The sequence below is a fragment of the Betta splendens genome, chromosome 5 (genome assembly GCF_900634795.4).
Source record: "Betta splendens chromosome 5, fBetSpl5.4, whole genome shotgun sequence".
In the NCBI taxonomy this organism is placed as follows: Eukaryota; Metazoa; Chordata; class Actinopteri; order Anabantiformes; family Osphronemidae; genus Betta; species Betta splendens.
Window position 1 is genome coordinate 2,738,941 of NC_040885.2, and position 20,379 is coordinate 2,759,319.

Consider the following 20,379-nt stretch of genomic DNA (forward strand, 5'->3'; position numbering starts at 1 on the left):
AGACGGGCGGTTGCCAAAATCAGCAGGACGTTGTAAACATCGACTCGAGTGGCTGTTAGAAGATGTTTTGTAATTGAATTAGTCCAATAGCAGTGATCAGAGCTACTACTCACTGAGCTTAGCAGAGTTACATGTGGGACGTGGGACTTAAATAAAACAAATATTTGTTCTTGAACCAGTTTACTTGAAAGTCCTCTCCCTGATGACGTGCGTTCCTTGTCATCGCGTCCCGAGTCCATTAGGAGAGGAGCCTTCCACAGCATCACTGTGTGCAGCATAACCTGTGAATGTCTACGGTGCCAGTGAGGCGTCAGGTCTGTACACTGAGTTTTTTTTATTATTTTTATTATGACTCCACTTTTTTAACAGCTTTAAGACTGTAGTTAAAAACAGTTACACATTCATTGTGTTTTACTTTTGCCAGTAGTTTTTGTAGGGTGCATTTAAGGACTGTAGGGAATATAAAGAAGCTCACATCTGTACTGTAAAACACTGTGTTAGCTCCTGTGTATGTTTAGTTTGTGGTTCAAACCTCCACAACAAATAACAAGTTCCAACCATGTTTTAACTTCATTATATATAAAAACAATCATTAATTTCACCTCTCATTTTACAAGACAAATTGTAACCTAAAGGTTTTGGTAAAGCTGTTTATCTATTAAACACATGAAGGAGAACCCAACTAAACACGTGCTTGAACAAGCAACATCGAATTCAAAGTAAGAAGCATCTTCCTCTAATCGTACACAGGGATAACACAGTACCAGCTGGTACGTCTGTGTTTAACATAAGGAATCAGCACCATAAGAAAGAAATTTAACTAAAAAAATGAGTTTTTTAAAATTTGTTTTATTTTTTTAATTTACAAAAGTCCTTCGGAAAAAAGGATTACAGGTTCTACCTTGCAGGAAAATAGTATTGCTTTCATAAAATATGCGTATCAGTAAAAATACTGGTAAGAGATATATAGTATGAATAAAATAGTGTAAAATAGTGTAAATGCTGGCTGTTAACGTATGGCACACCTTCAAAACCTTCCAAAAACTTTACTGTTGGGGTTTTGTTTCAAAAAAATGATCAAAGCACAAAAGACGGGAAGGTTTAAAGCGTTCTCAGTCACTTCCTCTCAGCGGGAACATGTCCAGACAGAGAAGCTTTCCTCATTTCCTATTTACAGATGGTTGCCACAGTGAAGCAGGCAGCATCAACAGGGAGCGTCCTATGTACAGAGCCCGTGGCGCTGCCGCTCACACCGTGGTCACAGACAGCAGGGAGTTGTAGACCCTGGTACCGTCCGGAGACTTGGTACCGTGGGTCAGCAGTTCCTGGATGGTCATCCAGTTGTCAAATATTTTCTTGTTCCTCTTTTTCATCATCTTTTTGTGGCTGAGTTCGATGATGCTGGGCTCCTTCCTGTCCTCGGGGCTGCCCAGCTCCTTCAGGCAGTCAGCCCGGCTCTGCTTCATGAACTCGCGCCTCTGCCGCTGCTCCTTGGCGCGCACGGCGTGCTGCTTGCGCTCCTCCTTGCTCCAGTAGCGGCCCATCTTCAGCTCGCTGGCGGCGTCGTCGTCCGTGGTCATGCCGCTGCGCTCCTCGTGGATGCGGATGGCGCGCTCCCTCAGGAGGCGGTCCCGCACGGGCCTCTTGGTGATGTAGCGCGTGCCGTCGCTGCGGATCTTCACCTTCCACTCCATCCTGGGCTCCAGGTCGCCGGCGGCGGCGGCGGGGTCGCGGCACATGCTCACCAGGCTCATCTGGCTCTGGGCGTACTCCACGGCCGACTTCTGCTGGATCAGCTGCATGTAGCTCTGGTAGTGCTGGGCGTGGGCGGGGATGTGGGCGTGCTTGTAGGGCGAGTGCGGCTGGGAGAAGCCTCGCCCGGGCTTGCTCTGCTCCGCCAGCTTCCGCTCCTTGCCCTCTGGCTGCGCGGCTCCATCCGCATCCCTGGGGCCTCGGCTCCTGCCGGGGCCGCACGCCTCCTGGACGGGCGACAGGGGCGTGAGGACGCGGCCGCCGGAGCCGGACGGGCCTGCCGCGCTCCCTCTGCGGAGCGAGTTGTCTGGAGACAGCTCCAGGGTGAGCGGGGTGCTGCGGCAGCTCTCCCCCGTGTTGTAGGCACTGGAGCTGTCCTTGTCCGACTTCTCCGGCAGCTCCGTGATGTCGGAGAGCTCGTGGCGCCGCGCGTCGATGCTGGTGTTGTAGTTGCGGAAGCCGCTGTCGTGGAGCATCCAGGACTCGCGGTACTGCTCCCTCAGCTGCTGCATCTTGTGGGCGCGGACGATGTTCAGGCACTCCAGCTCGATGGTGCGCAGCTCCTCGTTCAGCAGCTCCAGCTCCTTGTCCACGCCCTCCTGGTCCTGGCCCTCGGCGCCGCCGTCGCCGTGGCAGCACGGGCCCTGGGCCCCGCCGCTCCTCATCTGGCACTTCAGTTCCAAGAGTTCTCGGAAGCGCTCGCACTCGTAGGCCGGGATGCCCAGGAAGTCGGCGTCGGCGGCGTCGGCGGAGAAGAAGGACTCGCCGCCGAAGGGCAGGTCGCTGCTGCCCAGGGTGTCCTGGCTGTAGGCCAGCTTCCTGCAGCTGCCCAGCGTGTTGGAGGCCGTGGTGTGGTCGTCGCCCAGGTTCTCCTGCTCGGAGCTCTCGTCGTTGCGCGTGCTCTCGTCGGTGCGGCCGACGCCGCTGTCCTTCTCGTGGTGGTTGGACAGGAGCGTGGCCGTGTCGGTGGTGCCGCCGTCTTCCTCGTGCTTCTTCTGTAAATGCAGGCGGTGAGTCAGCGAACAGGCATCGTGCATGTGTGTGTGTGTGTGTGTGTGCGTGTGTGTGTGGGTGTGTGCGTGTGTGTGTGCGTGTGTGTGTGTGTGTGTGCGTGCGTGGGTGTGTGTGTCGTACCTGCTGCAGCATGCTGGCAGTGAACTGCATGGCCTGGTGGTGCTGCTGCTCCAGCATGTCCATGTGCAGGTCATCCAAGAAGTCGTTGCGGTCGTCATCCATCCAGCCCTCGTCCAGCTGAGAGGAGCAGAAATTCATTCGTTTTTTAAACTGGCTGTGAGAGCGACAATATATTGAACCACGATAAAGAAATAACCTCATATAAGTTCTAAAAGAGGCCGTGTGTCAAGCTTTACTGAGCTCACATACTAACGCTAATTACCTGAATCTCTGGTCTGGCAACCAGCAGGGAGATGTTCTGGTTGCCTTCACTGGTGAGCAGAGCCACGGCATCCTCCCGGTTCTGGATCTCAACACCGTTGATCTTGAGGGACACAGGAGACATGTTTATTAAAGTCAGTCTGGGTTTGTACAGTTTTAAAACCCAGCCTGCAGAATAAGCTGGAACGAGCAAAGCATCTCACCTGGATGATCTTGTCTCCTTCTCTAATTCGTCCGTCTTTGGCAGCGATGCTGTTGGGGTCGATCTGACGAACAGCAGGCGGGTGTTAGACTGCATCCACTGTGCCCACTGTGAGATCCGTTTAAGCCCCACCTCCACATACTGTACCTCACTGATGTAGATCCCGGCCTCGTCCTCGTCATCGGTCCTATAACAGATGGTCAAGCCCAGTTTGTCTTGGATATTGGCTCGGTACAGCTCCACCTCCTGGCAAGACAGCAGCTCAGGTTTACATCTCCTGCCTCAGACATCCTCGGTTTGATGAAACAGAAAACACTTCTACATTTGCTTTGCTAAAATACAATCCGAATATAAAACTGGCATCACGGAGCGGAGCAGCAGCGTAATTATCCTCTTAGCGAGACACAGGGAGGCCATCAGTTCTCCTAGAGACGTCCTGACAGGATGAGAGATGAAGCAGTGGACGTCAGACATGTCACATGTCCACAGCTTTAATCTCACGCACACACACAACGATAAGAGCAGTCCTGTTTCTCATGGGGCAGAGGACAAGCCCTGAAAAGGTTAACCTCCCACAAAGCCAGTCTTAGCCCGTAACTGACACTACTAAAGAACGGGCATAGGAACTGTAATAGATCGTGCTTTGCCCACAGGATAAATGCTGTTTGTACAGTTTTGCCACAAGCTGGCCTGAAAACCTGCTCTATTTTACTTTGTTCATGTGTCCTGGGAGACAACAGGAGAAGATGCACAAGTTCACACAATGTAATAATCCAATATTAACAGCATTTGTCACTATTAGGCTTCAATATTATGTCTTGTATTCACTCAATTTTCCTCTGTAGTCTATAGAAAACATCCCTATGCGTTAGGGGCAGACAGGTGACCCAGAAATATGAGGAACAAAATTTACAGCAATACTGAGTATGTGATGCTTATGTTTCTAATGCTGATATTCACTTTTCATGGACTCCAGCATTAGTCTGTGTCTATGTGCTGTTCCCGTCCTGAACTCTGGCTCATAGCTCAGTCATTAATATCCAAACAGTAGGTGGCTGGGCTTTAATGGCAGCGGAGGTCACTGAAGAAGCACAACAGAGGTCCGATCGTGGCCTCATCACAGGAGCCGCAGAGCTATTATAATCTGTGCCATCTAATTATCCACCGGGCCTCATCTCCACTGTGTGGGAGCACAGGAAGACTTATTAGTCCTTGTCACTTCTAAGTAATGATGTCGCCGTGGTGCATCTGCTGGAACACACCAGCGGCTCGGTTCCCGTCTGGCCTACGAGCCAGCGTCTGCGAGTGTGGTGCGAGCGCTCCACATCAGGACTTAGTGAAAGGCCACTGGAGACAGCGAGGTGACCTCAGGTCCGGTGCAGGGATGACAGATAATGGAGCTTTAATGAAGATCCTGATTTGCAGACGTTTACCTCATACTCCAGCTCCTCACGCTCCATGTCCTGCTGAATGCCTTCCAGAAAATCACTGGGGTCAAAGTATGCGTGTCCTGGAGGATGCCTGAGAACAACATAAGGAGATGTACATGTGAAATAATGGCTTAATAGAGATGATAAACACAGCACCACCAGCGTGCTTGTCACTGGATTTAACTGGATGATGAGATGCAACTTAATGGAGAGTTAATATAAAACTCACTCCTGAATCAGATGTTCTGTGGCTACATCCACAGACTAATCACAAATTCACGTGCCTTTATTATTAATTTGAGTCAGGAATCAATTTGAAAAAATGACTATTATTCATTAAAGGGCATCTGCTGCTGCACGGAGTGGGAAATGAAGGCAGACTCTCCCTGCTCCAGGGCCTAACACGCACATAGACGGAAACACTGGGTGCAATTAGGAAATATGCAAATACTAATTAAAAGAACCATCGGTTCTCTGCGCCCCGGAGCTTCTGTCGCGTCCCGTAAATGGCTGGCACTCCCCAACACGTGTTACTCTCTAGCGCTCGGTGGGTTCTTACTCCTCCGGCAGCAGGTACTCCTCCAGCTCCGTCATGGGCGGCGAGGACGGAGGCAGCTTGGTGAGCGCCATGATGTGCTGAAGGGTGATGTCGGTCTGGGTGCTGGTGTCTGAAACCTCGGCGTTGCCGGCGGAGGCCACGGCTTTGGGGTGCGGGGCCCGGCGCAGAACCTGGACCATGATGGGCTCCTTGGCCGTGCGGAAGGCCTCCACCGCCTGGTCGTGGGTGGCCTTGGACAGGTCCTTGCCATTGACCTGGAGGGAGGAGGAGAGAAAACGCAATCAGGAAATGACAGGATTTATTCCATTTCATCCAAGGACATTATTGTCCTGATGAAAGGAGTCCGCATTATTATTTTTTTCCATTTAGTGCTGCAATTTCCCAGACTGGGGAGGATTCATTAAACCAAACAGATGAAATCATTATCTGTGATGATTAAGGTTTCACATGAAGAACTGTTTGAGATATGACTCATTAACGCCTCAGCTTGTTTTACGAGGTCACAGTCGGACCAAATACTATAAGACCTTAATTAGGAAGCGTCTCTCTCTTTAATTAATCAAGCTTATTAGGCGAGGGTGTGTGAGGAGCTCTCATTTAGCCAACTAATTTCACAGCCGAGGATAAATTTGACCTGCCGTCACAGACAGTGGAGCGCGTTAACCTGGGGAGATTCATCTGAGCAAAAGGCAGCAATGCGTTGCAGAGAAGAGGCTCGCTGGGTCCGGTTGAGCCACTTAAGGCGGGTGAAAGACGAGAGGAGACCCTTCAAAGCCCCGGGCTCTCAACAGAATACCTCACTGCATCCGCTGGGACTCAAAATGAAATAAAGGACAGTCTGAAAGGGGTGTAAGGAGATAATATGTGGAAGCTGAAGCTTTAGCAGGTTCTCTGCCTTATCAGGCTTCATGCTGTTCAACATTCAATCACCACATCATAGCCAATTGGTTGGATTGTGATTCCTGGATAGGTTGAGAGGTTTGATTAAATCTCAGTGTGAGGTTCCACACACACACTATAAAGCGAGGAGCATACTTGTCATAATAAATCTTCACACCTCTCCTGATATCAAACACACATGCAGGTCTGTGTTTGGGAATTCATTTTCTGATAAACATGTGTCTGCCTGCAGCTACGGCCGCCTCATTGGGATTCATGGATTACTTAGCAGACTCAGCTGTGGAACTGCACATTGGGAGTAGCAATATTAAACTGCCTCTGGGGACCCGAAGCCAGCACATATACAAACTCCTCCCCAGACAATGTAAAAAGAAGAGGCTGTGTCCACTATTAACTGTAGCAGATTAATGCTAATCCTGGACCTGAGGATAACAGGATCATTTCACCTATCGACAATAAAACTTAAATAATACTAATCATGAGAAAAGATAATAATTCAAGCAGAATAAAAAAAAGAGATCCACATCAAGTATTAGAAAACAGCCCTCAAAACCACAGCAAGTCATGATGTTGCACATCAGCTGAGGATAAGAAGCGTCTTTGTGCTCTGTTCAGGCCCCAGCAGTCAAACCTGGTTGCCAGGAATCCCGAGGCTACTAGAAGGCAGTGAACCAGAGACAAAGCCTTTAGCCCCCATCCCGTTGGGCCTGGAGCATTCTGCCCCAGCGCTCTCAATGGGGGGAGGCTCCTCCAGGCCGCGGAGGGGAGGGGATCTCCCACCGCCTCCATTCACTGCAATCACCTCTGACACGGAGCAGGGGAAAAAAACACACCACGCTCCTCAGACACAACACACAAGGCTTCCCCACCACGAGCTCCAACTGGGCTGCGTTAACCCCGTGCAAGAACAGAGCTGATACAGTTCACTCTGGCTCCAACGCCGATTTACCTCAACTCCCAATGCCTGAGGCTGAACTTCGCCTGAATCACCAATCGTTGACTGACACGGCGCAACCTCTGAGACGGGTCTGTGTTAAATCCAATACTAATTAGGTCCAAATCACATCTGGAGCAGAATTGACACAGCTGTGGATCCGCTAATTACGGCCTGTTTTCTGTAATTAAAATTTCACATTGTACAAATGACACATCGTAAACACAAAATGCCTCCAGAGCAACAGATGACTCGTGGCTCTGCAGACCTTCTCTCTCGCTTCCCTCACAGAATTCATTCACGGCCGTGTAGAAGAAGTGGGGACTCCAGGTCTTCTCGCTGTCTCATGTGATGACTACATCAGCCCTCTGGGTGATAATGAGGGGCAGCAGGGGTGATCCTGGCTGTGAGCGGTCGCAGCGCAAACCAGGCTGGACTCAGATACGAAGGGGGAGAGGATGAGGCTGAATCTGCAAATTATTTATTCCTATTTCATTGTGGTGGATGTGATAATGTAGTCTGTAAGGATTAATCCTGTGTTCCACTAAATAAGACTACAATTAATAATGATAAAAATGAAAACCCAGTTAAAACAGAGAAAGCCACTGTGCTTCATTCTAACCATCATTACAGATAGTAAGAGGCAGTGAATTCATTGACTGTGTTGTGTAACATTAGTCTTTGATATGGCCATTCAGTCACCACATAATCCTCTAATAAAAGACAGAACATCATTAAGGAGGCAGCGTCTTTGTTCTCTGGGGAAACGCAGTGAGGTGAACAGACCGGAAACTCGGGCGAGCAGAGGGAACCCTGGGAAGCTCACCGTGGACGACGGGTGTTGTAGAGAGGCTCCAGAGCCGGGGCGCTCGGCGCTTTCTGCTCGGGTTCACCCCTCGGATGACTTCTTCAGAGTGAGCGTTTGGGGAACAGAGGGAAGCGCTGTGACGGGACACACGGAGGCTTGACGGCTTATTTCCTGGAGTCTGTGCGGCGCGGCAGCCTGAATGTGGGTCAGTCGGCTTGAAAAACACAACTAATCCCCCTTTTATGTCATTTTCACCGGGAAGAAATTCAATTCAAGGAGCAGCTTATGCTTTCTTAATACGCGCGTGTGCAGATGAGCAAGCTGGTGACGTGCGGTCATCAAATGTGCACACATTGTTCCTTTAACTGCCTCTGTCAGACCTCAGGAGCCTCAGTGAAGATATAAAGTCTGTCAGTCAGCTGCCCCCCCCCCCTTTCCCCCCAAGGTTTTTATCAATCACCTGACATGCGAAGCATAAGGCCAATATCTGAAAGGTGGAAAGTCACTCAGCTTTTAATTTGCGAAAAAGCTCCACATGAAAGCTCATGAAGGGAAGAGCACAGCCTTAAAAGCTCTGTTAACGTCACGTGTTTTTCACATAGACTTCACATTACTACAAACTAACAACTTGTAGCGGCTGAAGGCCGAACGAGGCTGAAAACGGTTGGACAGCCTTCCCTGCCTGTCTGTGTGGGCGAGAGAGCCAAAGAGAAGCATCAGGCATGGGGTTTGGAGGCGAGGGAACGGGAGGAGCGAATGAGCTGAAGCCCGCGGTCACGTCGGCCGCGCCACTCGCTCACGCGTTCCCTCTCAGTCCAGCATCAGCAGCTACTCGCGCAGTCATTAGACCCACTCTCTAAACTCACAGGAACACGAGGAGGAGAGTGGGCGCAGTCTACGCCAGGCTCGAATATGTTTGCACTAGCGGTGATCAAACACAGCTGCAAAGATGAACTCTAGTGGAAGAGACTGATGATGAGGAAGTAATAATGATAATCCCTAATAAACCGAGGCTTCTACACAACTTGGGACCATTTAAATCATCCTGGGCCACACATGTTCACACATGAGCCCTCAGCAAGCAAATACTTCAGGCTGCACGCAGCCCCTCAGCTAATGATGACACCCTTCCATCCTAAAAATAACTATGGTGAAGCCAATACATTTCTGATTTGTGTGTTTAATTCCAGCAAAAGAGCTGGAATTATGATTATGAGATTATGTTTTGTCATAAATTAACTTGAACTATTGTTATGTTGTTGGTAAAGTGAGTGACCTGTCATTGTAGCTTTCATAGACATCAGTGGTTTGCAACATCAGCCTCATGGGACGTGTTAATTATGTTTGACAGACACCGAGTCATGTCCGTGACATCTTTACTGAACTGCATCTTCACACTTGCACCATGCGTGGTTCTGCACATTTCACTGGGGAATATATTAGAAGTTATGAGCAAAAATAAACAGACAAAAAATAGCTTTTTCTTGTTGAAGGTCTTGTCTTTGTGCACAGGCTTTACTCTAGTGGTCGTACAGCTGCTGAGTGCTGCATTCAGGGACATTCTTTATAAACAAAAAACTAGGAGGACGAGGCTCATAACTTGTTATGGGTCCGTGTTTGTCCGGGCCTGGTTGCGTCTCTGTTGCGGCTGTGTCACCAGCACACAGGCTGCTGAGCGGTCCCCAGTGGCAGCCAGCCACCTGCTCCACTGGTTAACAGATGTGACGGCACACCAGGGCTGATCTTAGCCGTTATTAAAAACACATGGCTGTCAGGCTCCAGTGGCCTCGGCCGGTGCCGGTGATCCCTGCTTTGTCTTCCTGTGCTGCTCGTGTCAAGCTTCATTACAGGGGCCGGGGGGTTGAGTGGGCTGAGCCGCCGCATCTCAGAGAGTTGTTGATTCTCTTTTTTTTGCCAGCTGCTTTGAAGATGGGATTTGAGGAAAGTGAGAAAGTGTCTTGTACAAAATTTTCCATCTGTCTAGTCCAAGGGATGTCACACTGAGACCATCTGCTGCTATGACAACATGGCTTCTTGAGCCGAGCATGACATCTCTGCAGCCTTCAATCAGGAACACGGCTAATTAGGCACCGGCACTTGGAAAAAATAGGAAATGTTCCAGCGCTCCTATTTGTAAACTTCTTTTGCTCAGCAGATCAATTGTCTGTGCTTTCAAATGATGCTCCACTGCAGGAAACAGACAGCCAGTGACAGAGGGAGAGAGAGAGACGGAGCAAAGCACGTACAAGACTCAGCTGACAAAGCGTTGTCCCGATCAGTTCAGCGCATCAGATCCTCAGCAGTCGGCTGGTGGCGAAGCTCTAATTAAGCCCTGGGTCTTGCGAGAGCCGCAGCACGGCGCCACAGCTATTACACAGTGCTTGAGGAAAGATTAAGAGTTCTAAGACTGTCAAACAGAGTTTCCAGGGACTTTACCTTAAAGTCTCTGACAAAAGCAGCTGAGCTTACGTCGCCGCATGGTGCTTAACTTCAGCTTTGAAGAAAGGACCGAAGGGCTCGCCGCTGTCAGGAGGGTCAAGTTTAAAAGGGGCCGCGGAGCTCAGTGCAGCTCAGGCCTTTAATGATGATTACAGGAAGGGAACAACACACACACACACCTCTAGAACGCTGCTTGGCCACATTTAATAGGCCTTAACATTATGTGATGGCTCTGTTGACCCCTGTGCAGTAACTGAAAATGTTCTGGAGTGGGTGAAAATATAACAAACAAAATAGCAAAGCTCCTAATTCCTTCCAAACAGATGCTACGGTTAGCGATAAGGAAGTGTTTCTAATCCTGTTAGCGATTAAACAACTCCAGGTACAACGTGATGCGAAGCCTGCGTTTTTATGGAACGGTGCTCAACCATATTCTCACAGTACAATGAACTGGAAAGATTTCAAGCGTTCGTGGATTATTAAGTCCTCGGAGGGATGACAGGCGGAGCAGAGCGGGCCCTCGGCCAGACGCCGTTGTGATCAATCAGTGCAAATGGCCCGAGAGGCAGAGTAGGAGCAGGGGAAGTCCTCTGCACGGCGACAGGAGGATGAGCTGCTGCACGGAGGAGGTCGGCGGACGCGTGGACGCAGACGCTCAGGGTGAGAAGACGCGCTGCGTTCACGGGGGATGAGCTCAGGACACGGACTAAACCTGCCAGCTGCCAACACCTGTGTGATGAACTTGGCCATCATTAACTCATGGCAGTAGCAGTGGTTAAAGCGGTTTAACACATGTAATGATTAAACCAAGGGCTGCTAGCGTTTGGAGTGCAACGCCTCATTTCTCTGACTGATTATTATGGAATAATTACTTCAAAGCCTCCAGGACCTCACAGTTTTACTGAGTAAGTATATCAAACATGAAGCTCCGAGTTGATGATGATGGCATATGGAAGACTTTTACCAAGTCAACAAGTTCAAGTGGAATCCTCATTGGGTTGTTGGTTGACAAATTAACCTGCTGGTGTGAAGTGGTAGACGGAGTCACTGACTGGTGTAAGTACTAGTAGTAGTGAGACGAGAAGAGAGAACAAAAGAATAAAAGAAGTGAGCGTCCTCCTTGAGTCCATTCACAATCATTTTTCTATCTGTCCTCTGGGGGTGGACAAGTGGAAGGCCTCCTGGCCCCAATATTAGCATCCATAATCCATTTATTATGCTGCCGAATAACGCTCTTATTTTGTTTGAGACAAGTCAAAGCCTTTCAGTCTCTTTCTTTACTGAACAGACCTGATCAAAGGCGAATTACTCGCAGGCACAATGTCAGACTCCTCCTGTCATCTTCCCCTTAACGAGAGAGAGCTGAGCTTTCAGGGGAGAATAATGAGCGAGAGCCACAGAAAGCGCCATCATTACATTCATTTGAACCAGCCACCAGCCGCCCGGCACCCTGCGCGGCAAATGGAGATGTCATTTGGTGCGATAGAGGGTAACACCAGGCCAGAGTCCATTATGGATGAACAGAGAAAAGAAAAAAAAAGTTAGGGGTCAGACCGATACCGAACGCTCTCACATGAATAAGTGAGTGTGTTGTCTCCATCAAAGTTAACACTGCAGCAAATGGAGTGGTTGTGGAATATGAAACATGTCTGTTAAGACGGATCCAAGTCCCACTTCAGTGTGAGTCATCTTTTCATCACCACAATGATATATATGATAAGCAGTGATTTGAGAAGCAGAGTTGGATGTGGGCTCATCTCAGACAGACAGACAGACAGACAGACAGACAGACAGACAGACAGACAGACAGACAGACAGACAGACAGACAGACATATTCTATTTACGACACTATAAAATATTCTATGCTAATGATCTTAATGACTTAAGTTTAAAAATCAATCAAACATTTCAGCATTTCATCCCCATCGTATTGTTTAAAAGCCGTGTTTAGCTCTGGTGTGAAAACATTCTCTTACAGTAGTTTGTTAATGGAGCATCTATATCACACCTGCTCTGTTTTCCTTTGTGGAAAAAATGTGCTACACAAGCAGTGAGGTGTTAAATATAAACTTCAGTGAAAGTCAACCAAGGGTTAAAACCTGGAAATCTCAGACTCAGCACTGAGCGGGAGGACGAGGAGGTGGGCAGCCGTCGGCCGTCACCTCCTCATCACCCCCCCCAGCGCTGACCCCAGGCTAGAGTTCAGGCTGCTCAGCTGCAGGAGCAGCGGCGGCTGCTCCCACTGCTGCTCAATGAGTGACAAGACCTTCCACACTCCAACAGCTCAGTAAAAGGCTCTAAACAGGCAAACGGCCTCAAAGAATAGCCTCAGTACCTGGCAGACTTCATAGAGTAGTTTGTAATGCTCCTCGGGCTTCTGCAGGGAACAGAGGCTGCATCCCATGGTGGAGCAGATCACACCACGCAGGCTCTCCTTCCAACCATCAAGAAGCGCAGCTCCTCCTCCTCCTCTTCCTCCTCTGAGCCGACCTCCCCTCCGTCCGCTCCGTCTTCCACAGCCACACAACCACTCCGGCGACGGGACTGACTTCCCCTCAAGCTTGTGGCCGAGCGCTCGGCGTCCCCTCTTACGCACACACACACACAAACACACGCTTGCTCCCCCTCCTTTCCTTACATGCTCCCACCCTCGACTCTCTCCAGCCTCCCGCTGAACTCACGGAGGCTGGTGCGAGCGAGGCGATATATACACCCCCTCATGTTTATTAAGCACCGGCTCATTGACTATTCATGGCGGGGGCTAACTCATGAATGGGGCCGGTTCACATCACACAAACAGATGTCCTTCGGATTAATAAGCATCATCAGAGAAAGAAGCCCACTGACAGAAAGACCTTTGCATCACTAAGATGCTTCTCACGGGGGAAAGTCAAAAACAAGGAAATATCTCATGGTCCAACTGTACTGAAAATAAAACACAAACATTCTGTGGTCCAGATGAATGAACCCCCTGTGATGTCTGGAGAACAAGTGGCGCAGGTAAATATTTATGCGGCCTCCTGTCCCTGCGGAGAGCGAGCATCATGCACTAAAAGGCCGGACCTGGCCTCTGTCCTGCTGTTTGCTCCGGGGCCACGCAGCCAACCAAGGATAAACAGACATCAGCAGCAACAAGGCCGACACATGCTGCTGCTGCCTCTTGGCTTGCAGGCGTCACAGAAAGAGAAAACAAGTTGGCTTTTCCACAACCCCCCCCGACCCCTTCCTTCTGAAATATGAAAGATTATTTCACTTGGGTCCACGCTGCTAAGCCACATACCTGGATCCATTTCATGGCAGGAGGAGGTGGGGACGGTCCTGGGGGAGAAGCCCTGACTGCTGCTGATAGTGTTATTTCCTCCCGCCAGATGTGTCCACTGATCCCTATCTATCAGCACTTCCACAAAGACAGACACCTCATGAGCGAGTCTCAGGCAAATGTCACACAAACTGCATGCCAATTCTTCCAAAAGCAGAAGCCAGAACTGTAGAAGTATAAACTAAACCAGTTGTGTTCCTGTGGTACATCAATAAAATCAGATCAGTGCTTCTGCATTTAATCTCTCTCCTCTTCAACAGCTCTTGATTAAAGCCTGTCTTCACACAAATTCTCACTCTCTTTCTTCCCACCAGCTTAAAACCGGGCGATCTGAAAAACATGAAATACAATCCTTGAGGCGTAAGGAGCGATCGTGACAAAAAGCAGCCCGGGGCAAAGCTGCGGAGGCGTCTGTGTGAACTTAACAATCATTCACAATTTCTCCGTGCTGGGAGCCAGCGCTGGATCTCTCACAGTAGCGTGGAAAGGCATTAGCCGTACTGTTGCGCCCGGGGCTGGGATCAGAGAGGACTTTTAGCCCGCGCCTACTTGGCTAATCTTTGGTTCACATTGAGAGTTTCCCCCATTCACAAAGTCAAAAATAAAGAAAATGCTGTTAATGAGTAATCAGCAGAGGAGAAATATGGAGCAGGGAAATAATGGAGGTCGACCTGTGCAACGCGCAGAGAGCAGGTGAAGTGTGTGGCAGATTTAATTTCTCGTCACCTGTATCACACCTACACTTCAGCTTTTACTCATTACTGGTGTAGACAGCGACACAGTGTCAGAGGTCCCCATCTCGGTGGGAGCGAGACCAAACAATAATGACGCCACGTGGCTTGTTATAATAAACATCAACATTTCTTTGGTTTTTCCTATAAATGAAGGGGTCAAAGGTCACTGCATCCTGTCCCAATTAAGAACGTGGCGCTTGGATCCCGTACGTTCCACCTATGTCTGGAAGGAGGATTCATATTCATAGAGCTCTGTGATGTGGTGTCAGCGTCCCACTGGGCCCAGTTGGAGCCACGGTGGGATCAGGTGGCCGTGTGTGAACCGCCGTCTACTGTGTCATCTTATCTCCTTATACACGACCTGCAGACAGTGTAGCTCAGTACACTGGGTAACGTCTTGTTTTGTTTGATAGACATTAGCAGGTACATTTCTCATCTGAGGTTCACAGCGCGTGCCAAGGGATTATTTGCATATACATTACCCCCGTCACCTTTGACCCATTGGAGGGCCTCACAGTTGAACCTGCTGCTGGGGAAAAAGGCCAAACCATTCATCTCCACGCTGTGGGAAGTGATCTCCGAGCTCAGAGAGGGGAAGGGATTTAAAATGGAGAACGTCTCGGGGTGCGGAGACGTTGATCCAAGTGTCGCAAGGTAAAGAAACGTGAGGCTGCCGGCTGAATAAGACAGGGATAAAGATGGCTTCCGGGTTTTCCAGACAGCAGCGTGGGGTTAAACCAGAGGTGAAACATGGGGAGAGATAACGGCATATGGAAAGCTAGATGGGCTGCATACTGTATGAACGTACGGATGCGTCAGCAGTACAGCTCAGTCACAGCTCCATCACCTACTGCGTTAATGTTATTTACAGTGAATGCAGGTGATGGATGCATGCACATTTTCTTACTGTAAGCAGTGACGTGCAAACTTGACTGTAAAGGGACAATGATAGTGGCATTTATTTTAAACCTATAAGGCCAGTTTATGAAGCACAAGTAATTCATTTAAAGCTGTTGGGTTCTTCTATTTCTCCTGCGACGTGAATTTTCGCAGCCAGCAGGTTTAGTTCAGCACAGACAGGGATTAGAAGGGCTCCGCCGAGGTGATTTTGGCCATTGCTTAGTTCCCATTGCATTTGGCTCGAGCTTGAGCCTTAATATCAACTCTCTAATCTGCAGAGGATACGAGAGGAGGAGGAGGAGGAGGAGGAAGGAGGGGGGGGGGGGGTCTACAGTTTCGCTGTGCAAATGGAGATTCCAGATGAGCAAACAGCAGCTGCAAAAAAAGAAGTAGGAGCTTTCGCAAGGTTTACCATGATGTTAAAAATGGTGCGAAGGAAGAAAAAACAAAACAAAAAAACAGACAAGACGGGAGACGGGAAAACAGGCAGAACCCACAGAGGAGCGAGCGAGTCAGAAAGAGAAAGTAAATGTGTTGAGGAGTTTAATGAGTCTCCAGTTGCTCTGAGCCGTACCGCTGGGGTGTGAGTGTACAAAGAGCAGTGTGTGTGTGTGTGTGTGTGTGTGTGTGTGTGTGTGTGTGTGTGTTTCCACCTCTGAGACACCGGCCTGTGCATAATTTATCAGACAGCTGTCAGCTTTGTACTCCTATTTACTCGGCGAGCCAGATCTGGTGCCAACAGGGACCCCAGCCAGCAGGAATGACAGTCACAGACACAGTTTAATTGGAGACTCAAACAACTAATAATACCATCACGATTATTCGGCGCAATCACTCAACTATGAGACAATGTTTAACAAGACAGACATGCTTATGTACATCACACCGCCCGCATGGGCGAGCGTGGGGGATATGTGGGATATAGATACTGTTCCTATGTAGTGTAGATAGCTCAAACAACAAACAAGCACCTCAACAGCAACATAAAAAACGAGCAAAATGAGTGAATCCACATGGAAAGGATGGATGTAAGCAGACCCCCCCCCACACACACACCTTCCATCACCTACCACCTAATAGAGACCAGCATTTAGCTTTATAATGGGGCCACTGTAATTATCACCTCACCTTTGCTACTATAAAAACCTCTGGGCTACCGTGTAATGGGCAGGTATAATAAAAGACCATTCACAGCTAATTACCCAAATGCCACCACATTCCTGCAGACGGTAACTCACGGCACTTGTCAACACAGTTATTAGGTGGATTTTAAAAGGAGTCCAGTTGTCATCTGGCGCCCTCGAACTCGGGCCCCGATGATGTGACTCTGTTTATGTGCCAGCTCCTGTCACCAAGCCTTCACCACTGGCGGCTCCAGATGCCCCTAGCTGGTTCACAAACATATTAAAGATGACTTTTTAGAGCGGTGGACGTCAGTAGAAAGTTGGGCCACTTCACACATCGCAGCATTTTGGTGGAAGCGGCCACTCAGGGTTGAGCCGTGGCCAAAGGTCCATGTTTAGGGCCCAGTCTCATTACATTACAGTGCTCCCACAAATGAGCAGCTCGGAGCTGAGGTCACCCAGAGGTAAGTGACTGACATCTGTTGATGGACAGCCGCCTTTAACTGCCCAAAGTCAACTCTGACAATTAAGCTGAGGAGGGGAAATCTTCTTTTTAGCACATGTTACCGTCTCCAGAGCACCACAGGAAATTTGATGAAATTGCTAACCGGCTCTGTTGACCAGTCAGTAAATCTCCTCTCCGAGTGACCTTGGGCCCATTAGCCGGGCTGAGGCGGTGACCTCGGGTCCTTACGGCTGGCGGAGAGCGATTCAGCGCCTCCCCCCCTTTTTTTGCTGAGCCAGTGGGTGATTTTAAAGCGAGACGTTCACTCCCTTTCAGGCGTGTCAGACTTCAGTCACCAGATGACACTCACTCTAACCATCACTTTCCCTGATGGTCGTCGCGTCGAGCGGCTTCTGAGCGCTCGCAGGAGGAAGGCGGGAGAGAGCTTTTAGCCCCAATTGGAAAAGAGATTGCTTTAGTTCTGGGCTTCAAACAATTAAACGTATCAAACAATGTCCTTAATGTAAAGAAAGGTCAGGAACGATTCCAGGACATGTACGAAGTTACCTGAAACAATCCTGTTTGACAATAGGGCTGCTGACCTTTTGGCTTAGTCAGTAGAGCTTTGACTGATAAAATACACTTAGCACTTACATGATGAATTCAGCTCCATCGTCCTTGCTTCTCAGTCTTGATCCAAACCATATTGGGCCAGGGTGAAACTTAAATGTTCTATAACCTACGTTGGATTTATTTATTTCTTTATGTGAATAAACCAGTGAAGACTTGATAGCTGATTATGCAAATAGTCATGAGTGGCCTGTAATGAAATTCAATTTTGCCAATAAATTCTTTAAATGCTTCCCTTAACACATCTGCTCATGACAATACAAACCAGGTTTGCCTGAAGTCAATTTAATTACCCACTCCTGGGAAATCCACATGTGTACAATGCTCTGATTCTCCACCACCGATCCAGCGCTAACCTGAAACAGTCGGGCTTTTAACGAAGAGAATGCTAATTAAATTTAATTCATCCCGAGTGGAAAATTGATTCGTGACACGTGTCAATAAATGGAGTCAAAGTGGCGCTCGGGGTGCAAACAGAAGAAGGTAGAGTACCAACGTGTTATTAAGCAGATGCAGATCGTGTGGATTAAAAGAAAAAGATGGCTTGTTAACTACAAAAAGTTATGTGTACTCTGGGATGCGTAATGAGACTTTTTCTCATGCCTTTTAGACGTAGTCGCAACAGGAGACAAGGGCGCTTTGGGGACAACAGGAAATGATAACGTCACTGAGGCACGGGCTGAAAACATTTCATTTGTGATTCTAACAATGGACTCAGTTTATATTTCACTTCAATACAGGAATTGGAAACTGTTCCCAAACTGAAGGTTGTTTCACACGATGCTCTGCGCATCATTAACCCAAACATAATTTCTAGACCCCGTTTTCATCACGGCATCTTTAGAAGGAGTGTGTTTGATTGAAAGTAACAAGAAGTGCAAAACTGCGACCCCCCCCAAAAAACTCCTTCCCAAATGGAACAGGAGAAAAATAGAAGTGTGCTTTTAAGGAGCCGAAGCCTGTAATTTCCATCTACTTGCAGTTTCATTTGCGCGGAAGTACCCTGCAGATGATGCCTGTGCACAGCTCTCTGGTCATGCTACGAGTCCATTAAGTCAAACAGCCGCCCTCTCTCTCAAGGAGAGCAGAGAAACAGAGGGGAAAGCGGGACAAAAGAGCACCACACCGAGCGGGAGGCTGGAGGACGGAGGGAAAAAGTTTAATGAGCAGCCTGTGATTTTAGGAGCAAGCTCAGGGAGGGGGATGGTTTGATCTTTGACCTCTCCGATCCCTTGGTGCGTGTGACAGCCCCGAGTTCAGAGGGAGGATTAAAGTAATCAAGGGTATTAATGAGAACAGAGCACACATTCACGAGCCCGGGCGCATCCCGCACCTCATCCCCCTCCTCTCCTGGGTCTGCGCGCCTGTACCTAGACATCATCATCAACATGACAGAAGGGGGCCAACGCAGACAGAGATAGATGTGTGAAACCATGCCTCCAGGTCATCGCCGGTAAGATACCTGGCCGCGTCCCACTTAGGAGGACGTGTACCTGCAGCTGTTAAAGGCGCCACTTCCATCCAAGCGCAGAGTGTGAGGGAAGATTGGGACAAGAGGCAAAAACCCCATTCTGTGCTGTAGTGCTTGAACACAACGTCCAAAAGTTGTTCAAATCAGAACATATAATAAGATAATACAAACAAATCACAAATTAATACAAACTTAATTGTTGTTTATCTGTTTTGATGGATTGTAATATTTCACCAATTGTAAACCTGACTTCTACATATTTTAAGAGTTGCATGAGCAGAACCTTGAGTTCAGAACCGCAATTCACTTTATCCTCCCTTCTGAGAAACAGGATAAACACATGAGCATGAACAAACTAAGCACTTTTTACACTTAAATTGGAAGCTAAACTTACAATTTAGGTCCTATTAGCATAAATAATAATTAAATTTAAGTTTAAGTTTTTAAGTTTTCAACAAAGCTGCCTCTAACACTTAAAAAGGATGCTGTGATTCCACTCTGCTGTGTCTCTGCAGTTGACCTGACAAGGCCAAGCGCAAGGCGGCAGCGGAGTCTGCAGAAGACTGGAACATGACTTCATTCACACCGACTTCAGAACCTGGTTCAAGTCTGCACAGCTACAGTGACACATGCCTATATAGTCCATCACAGGCTCCTTTTGGATGGAGGCGCATCTCTGGGCTCCTTAAATCACATGCTCTCAATTAAGGAGAGGGCGCACAGAGCCGAGTTGTGTCCAGCATCGCCTCTGGACGCCTGAGTGACACGGGTGAGAGTGGGGCCCCGGAGCACACGGAGGCCACTTTGTATCTGTCAGTCAAACTGGGACACGGGGGCTGGAGGGAGCGCCCTGAGGGACGAGCGAGGCGAGAGGTCCCCACTAGCAGGTGACTCCAGCCTCTGATATATAAAAAGTCCAGCACAATGAGAAGCAGCCAGCTTCTGGCTTCAATCCTGTGAAATTCATGACAATAATAAAAAAATGCTGGAGTGTTAGGATAAAAAAACCTCAGATAATAAGCACCATACTTTTTACTGTCTGTCTTTTGTTTAGTTTCACACTCTCAATGCTACACACTGTATAGCCAGGATTTAACCCAAAGCTGAGCGTAACGTGTGGAGAAGCCTTTTCAGATATAACATGAAAACCTCATTGTGCTCAACAACAGCAAAGCCCAGCAAACATTTTCCACCCTTTGCCAATTTCTGCAACGCACCGTGACATCAAACGTCAAGGTCCCGCCTCGGTCACGGCAGATTACTTTGTACCATGACCGATGTAATTCTGCTGTGTGCTTCACTATCGCCATGACAACAGATGAAACGGGTGCTGCTG

The 20,379-nt window shown here is 48.6% G+C and overlaps 1 protein-coding gene across 3 annotated transcripts in view; it reads right to left on the minus strand.

Moving 5' to 3' along the window:
• Positions 1-829: 829 nt before the first annotated feature.
• pdzrn3b (PDZ domain containing RING finger 3b) overlaps positions 830-20,379 on the minus strand; it is a 63,751-nt gene continuing 44,201 nt past the window's right edge. For 2 of the 3 annotated variants that reach the window (XM_029150524.1, XM_029150523.1), the window contains 7 exons: positions 5,339-5,592; positions 4,783-4,870; positions 3,497-3,595; positions 3,351-3,413; positions 3,149-3,250; positions 2,887-3,003; positions 830-2,747 (listed from right to left, as the gene is read on the minus strand). In XM_029150524.1, the coding sequence (XP_029006357.1) occupies positions 1,248-2,747; positions 2,887-3,003; positions 3,149-3,250; positions 3,351-3,413; positions 3,497-3,595; positions 4,783-4,870; positions 5,339-5,592 (2,223 nt within the window). In that variant the 3' untranslated portion in view covers positions 830-1,247. Of the gene's footprint in view, positions 2,748-2,886; positions 3,004-3,148; positions 3,251-3,350; positions 3,414-3,496; positions 3,596-4,782; positions 4,871-5,338; positions 5,593-12,755; positions 15,640-20,379 lie in introns of those variants that run through there. The other variant, XM_029150525.3, reaches the window with a different exon arrangement.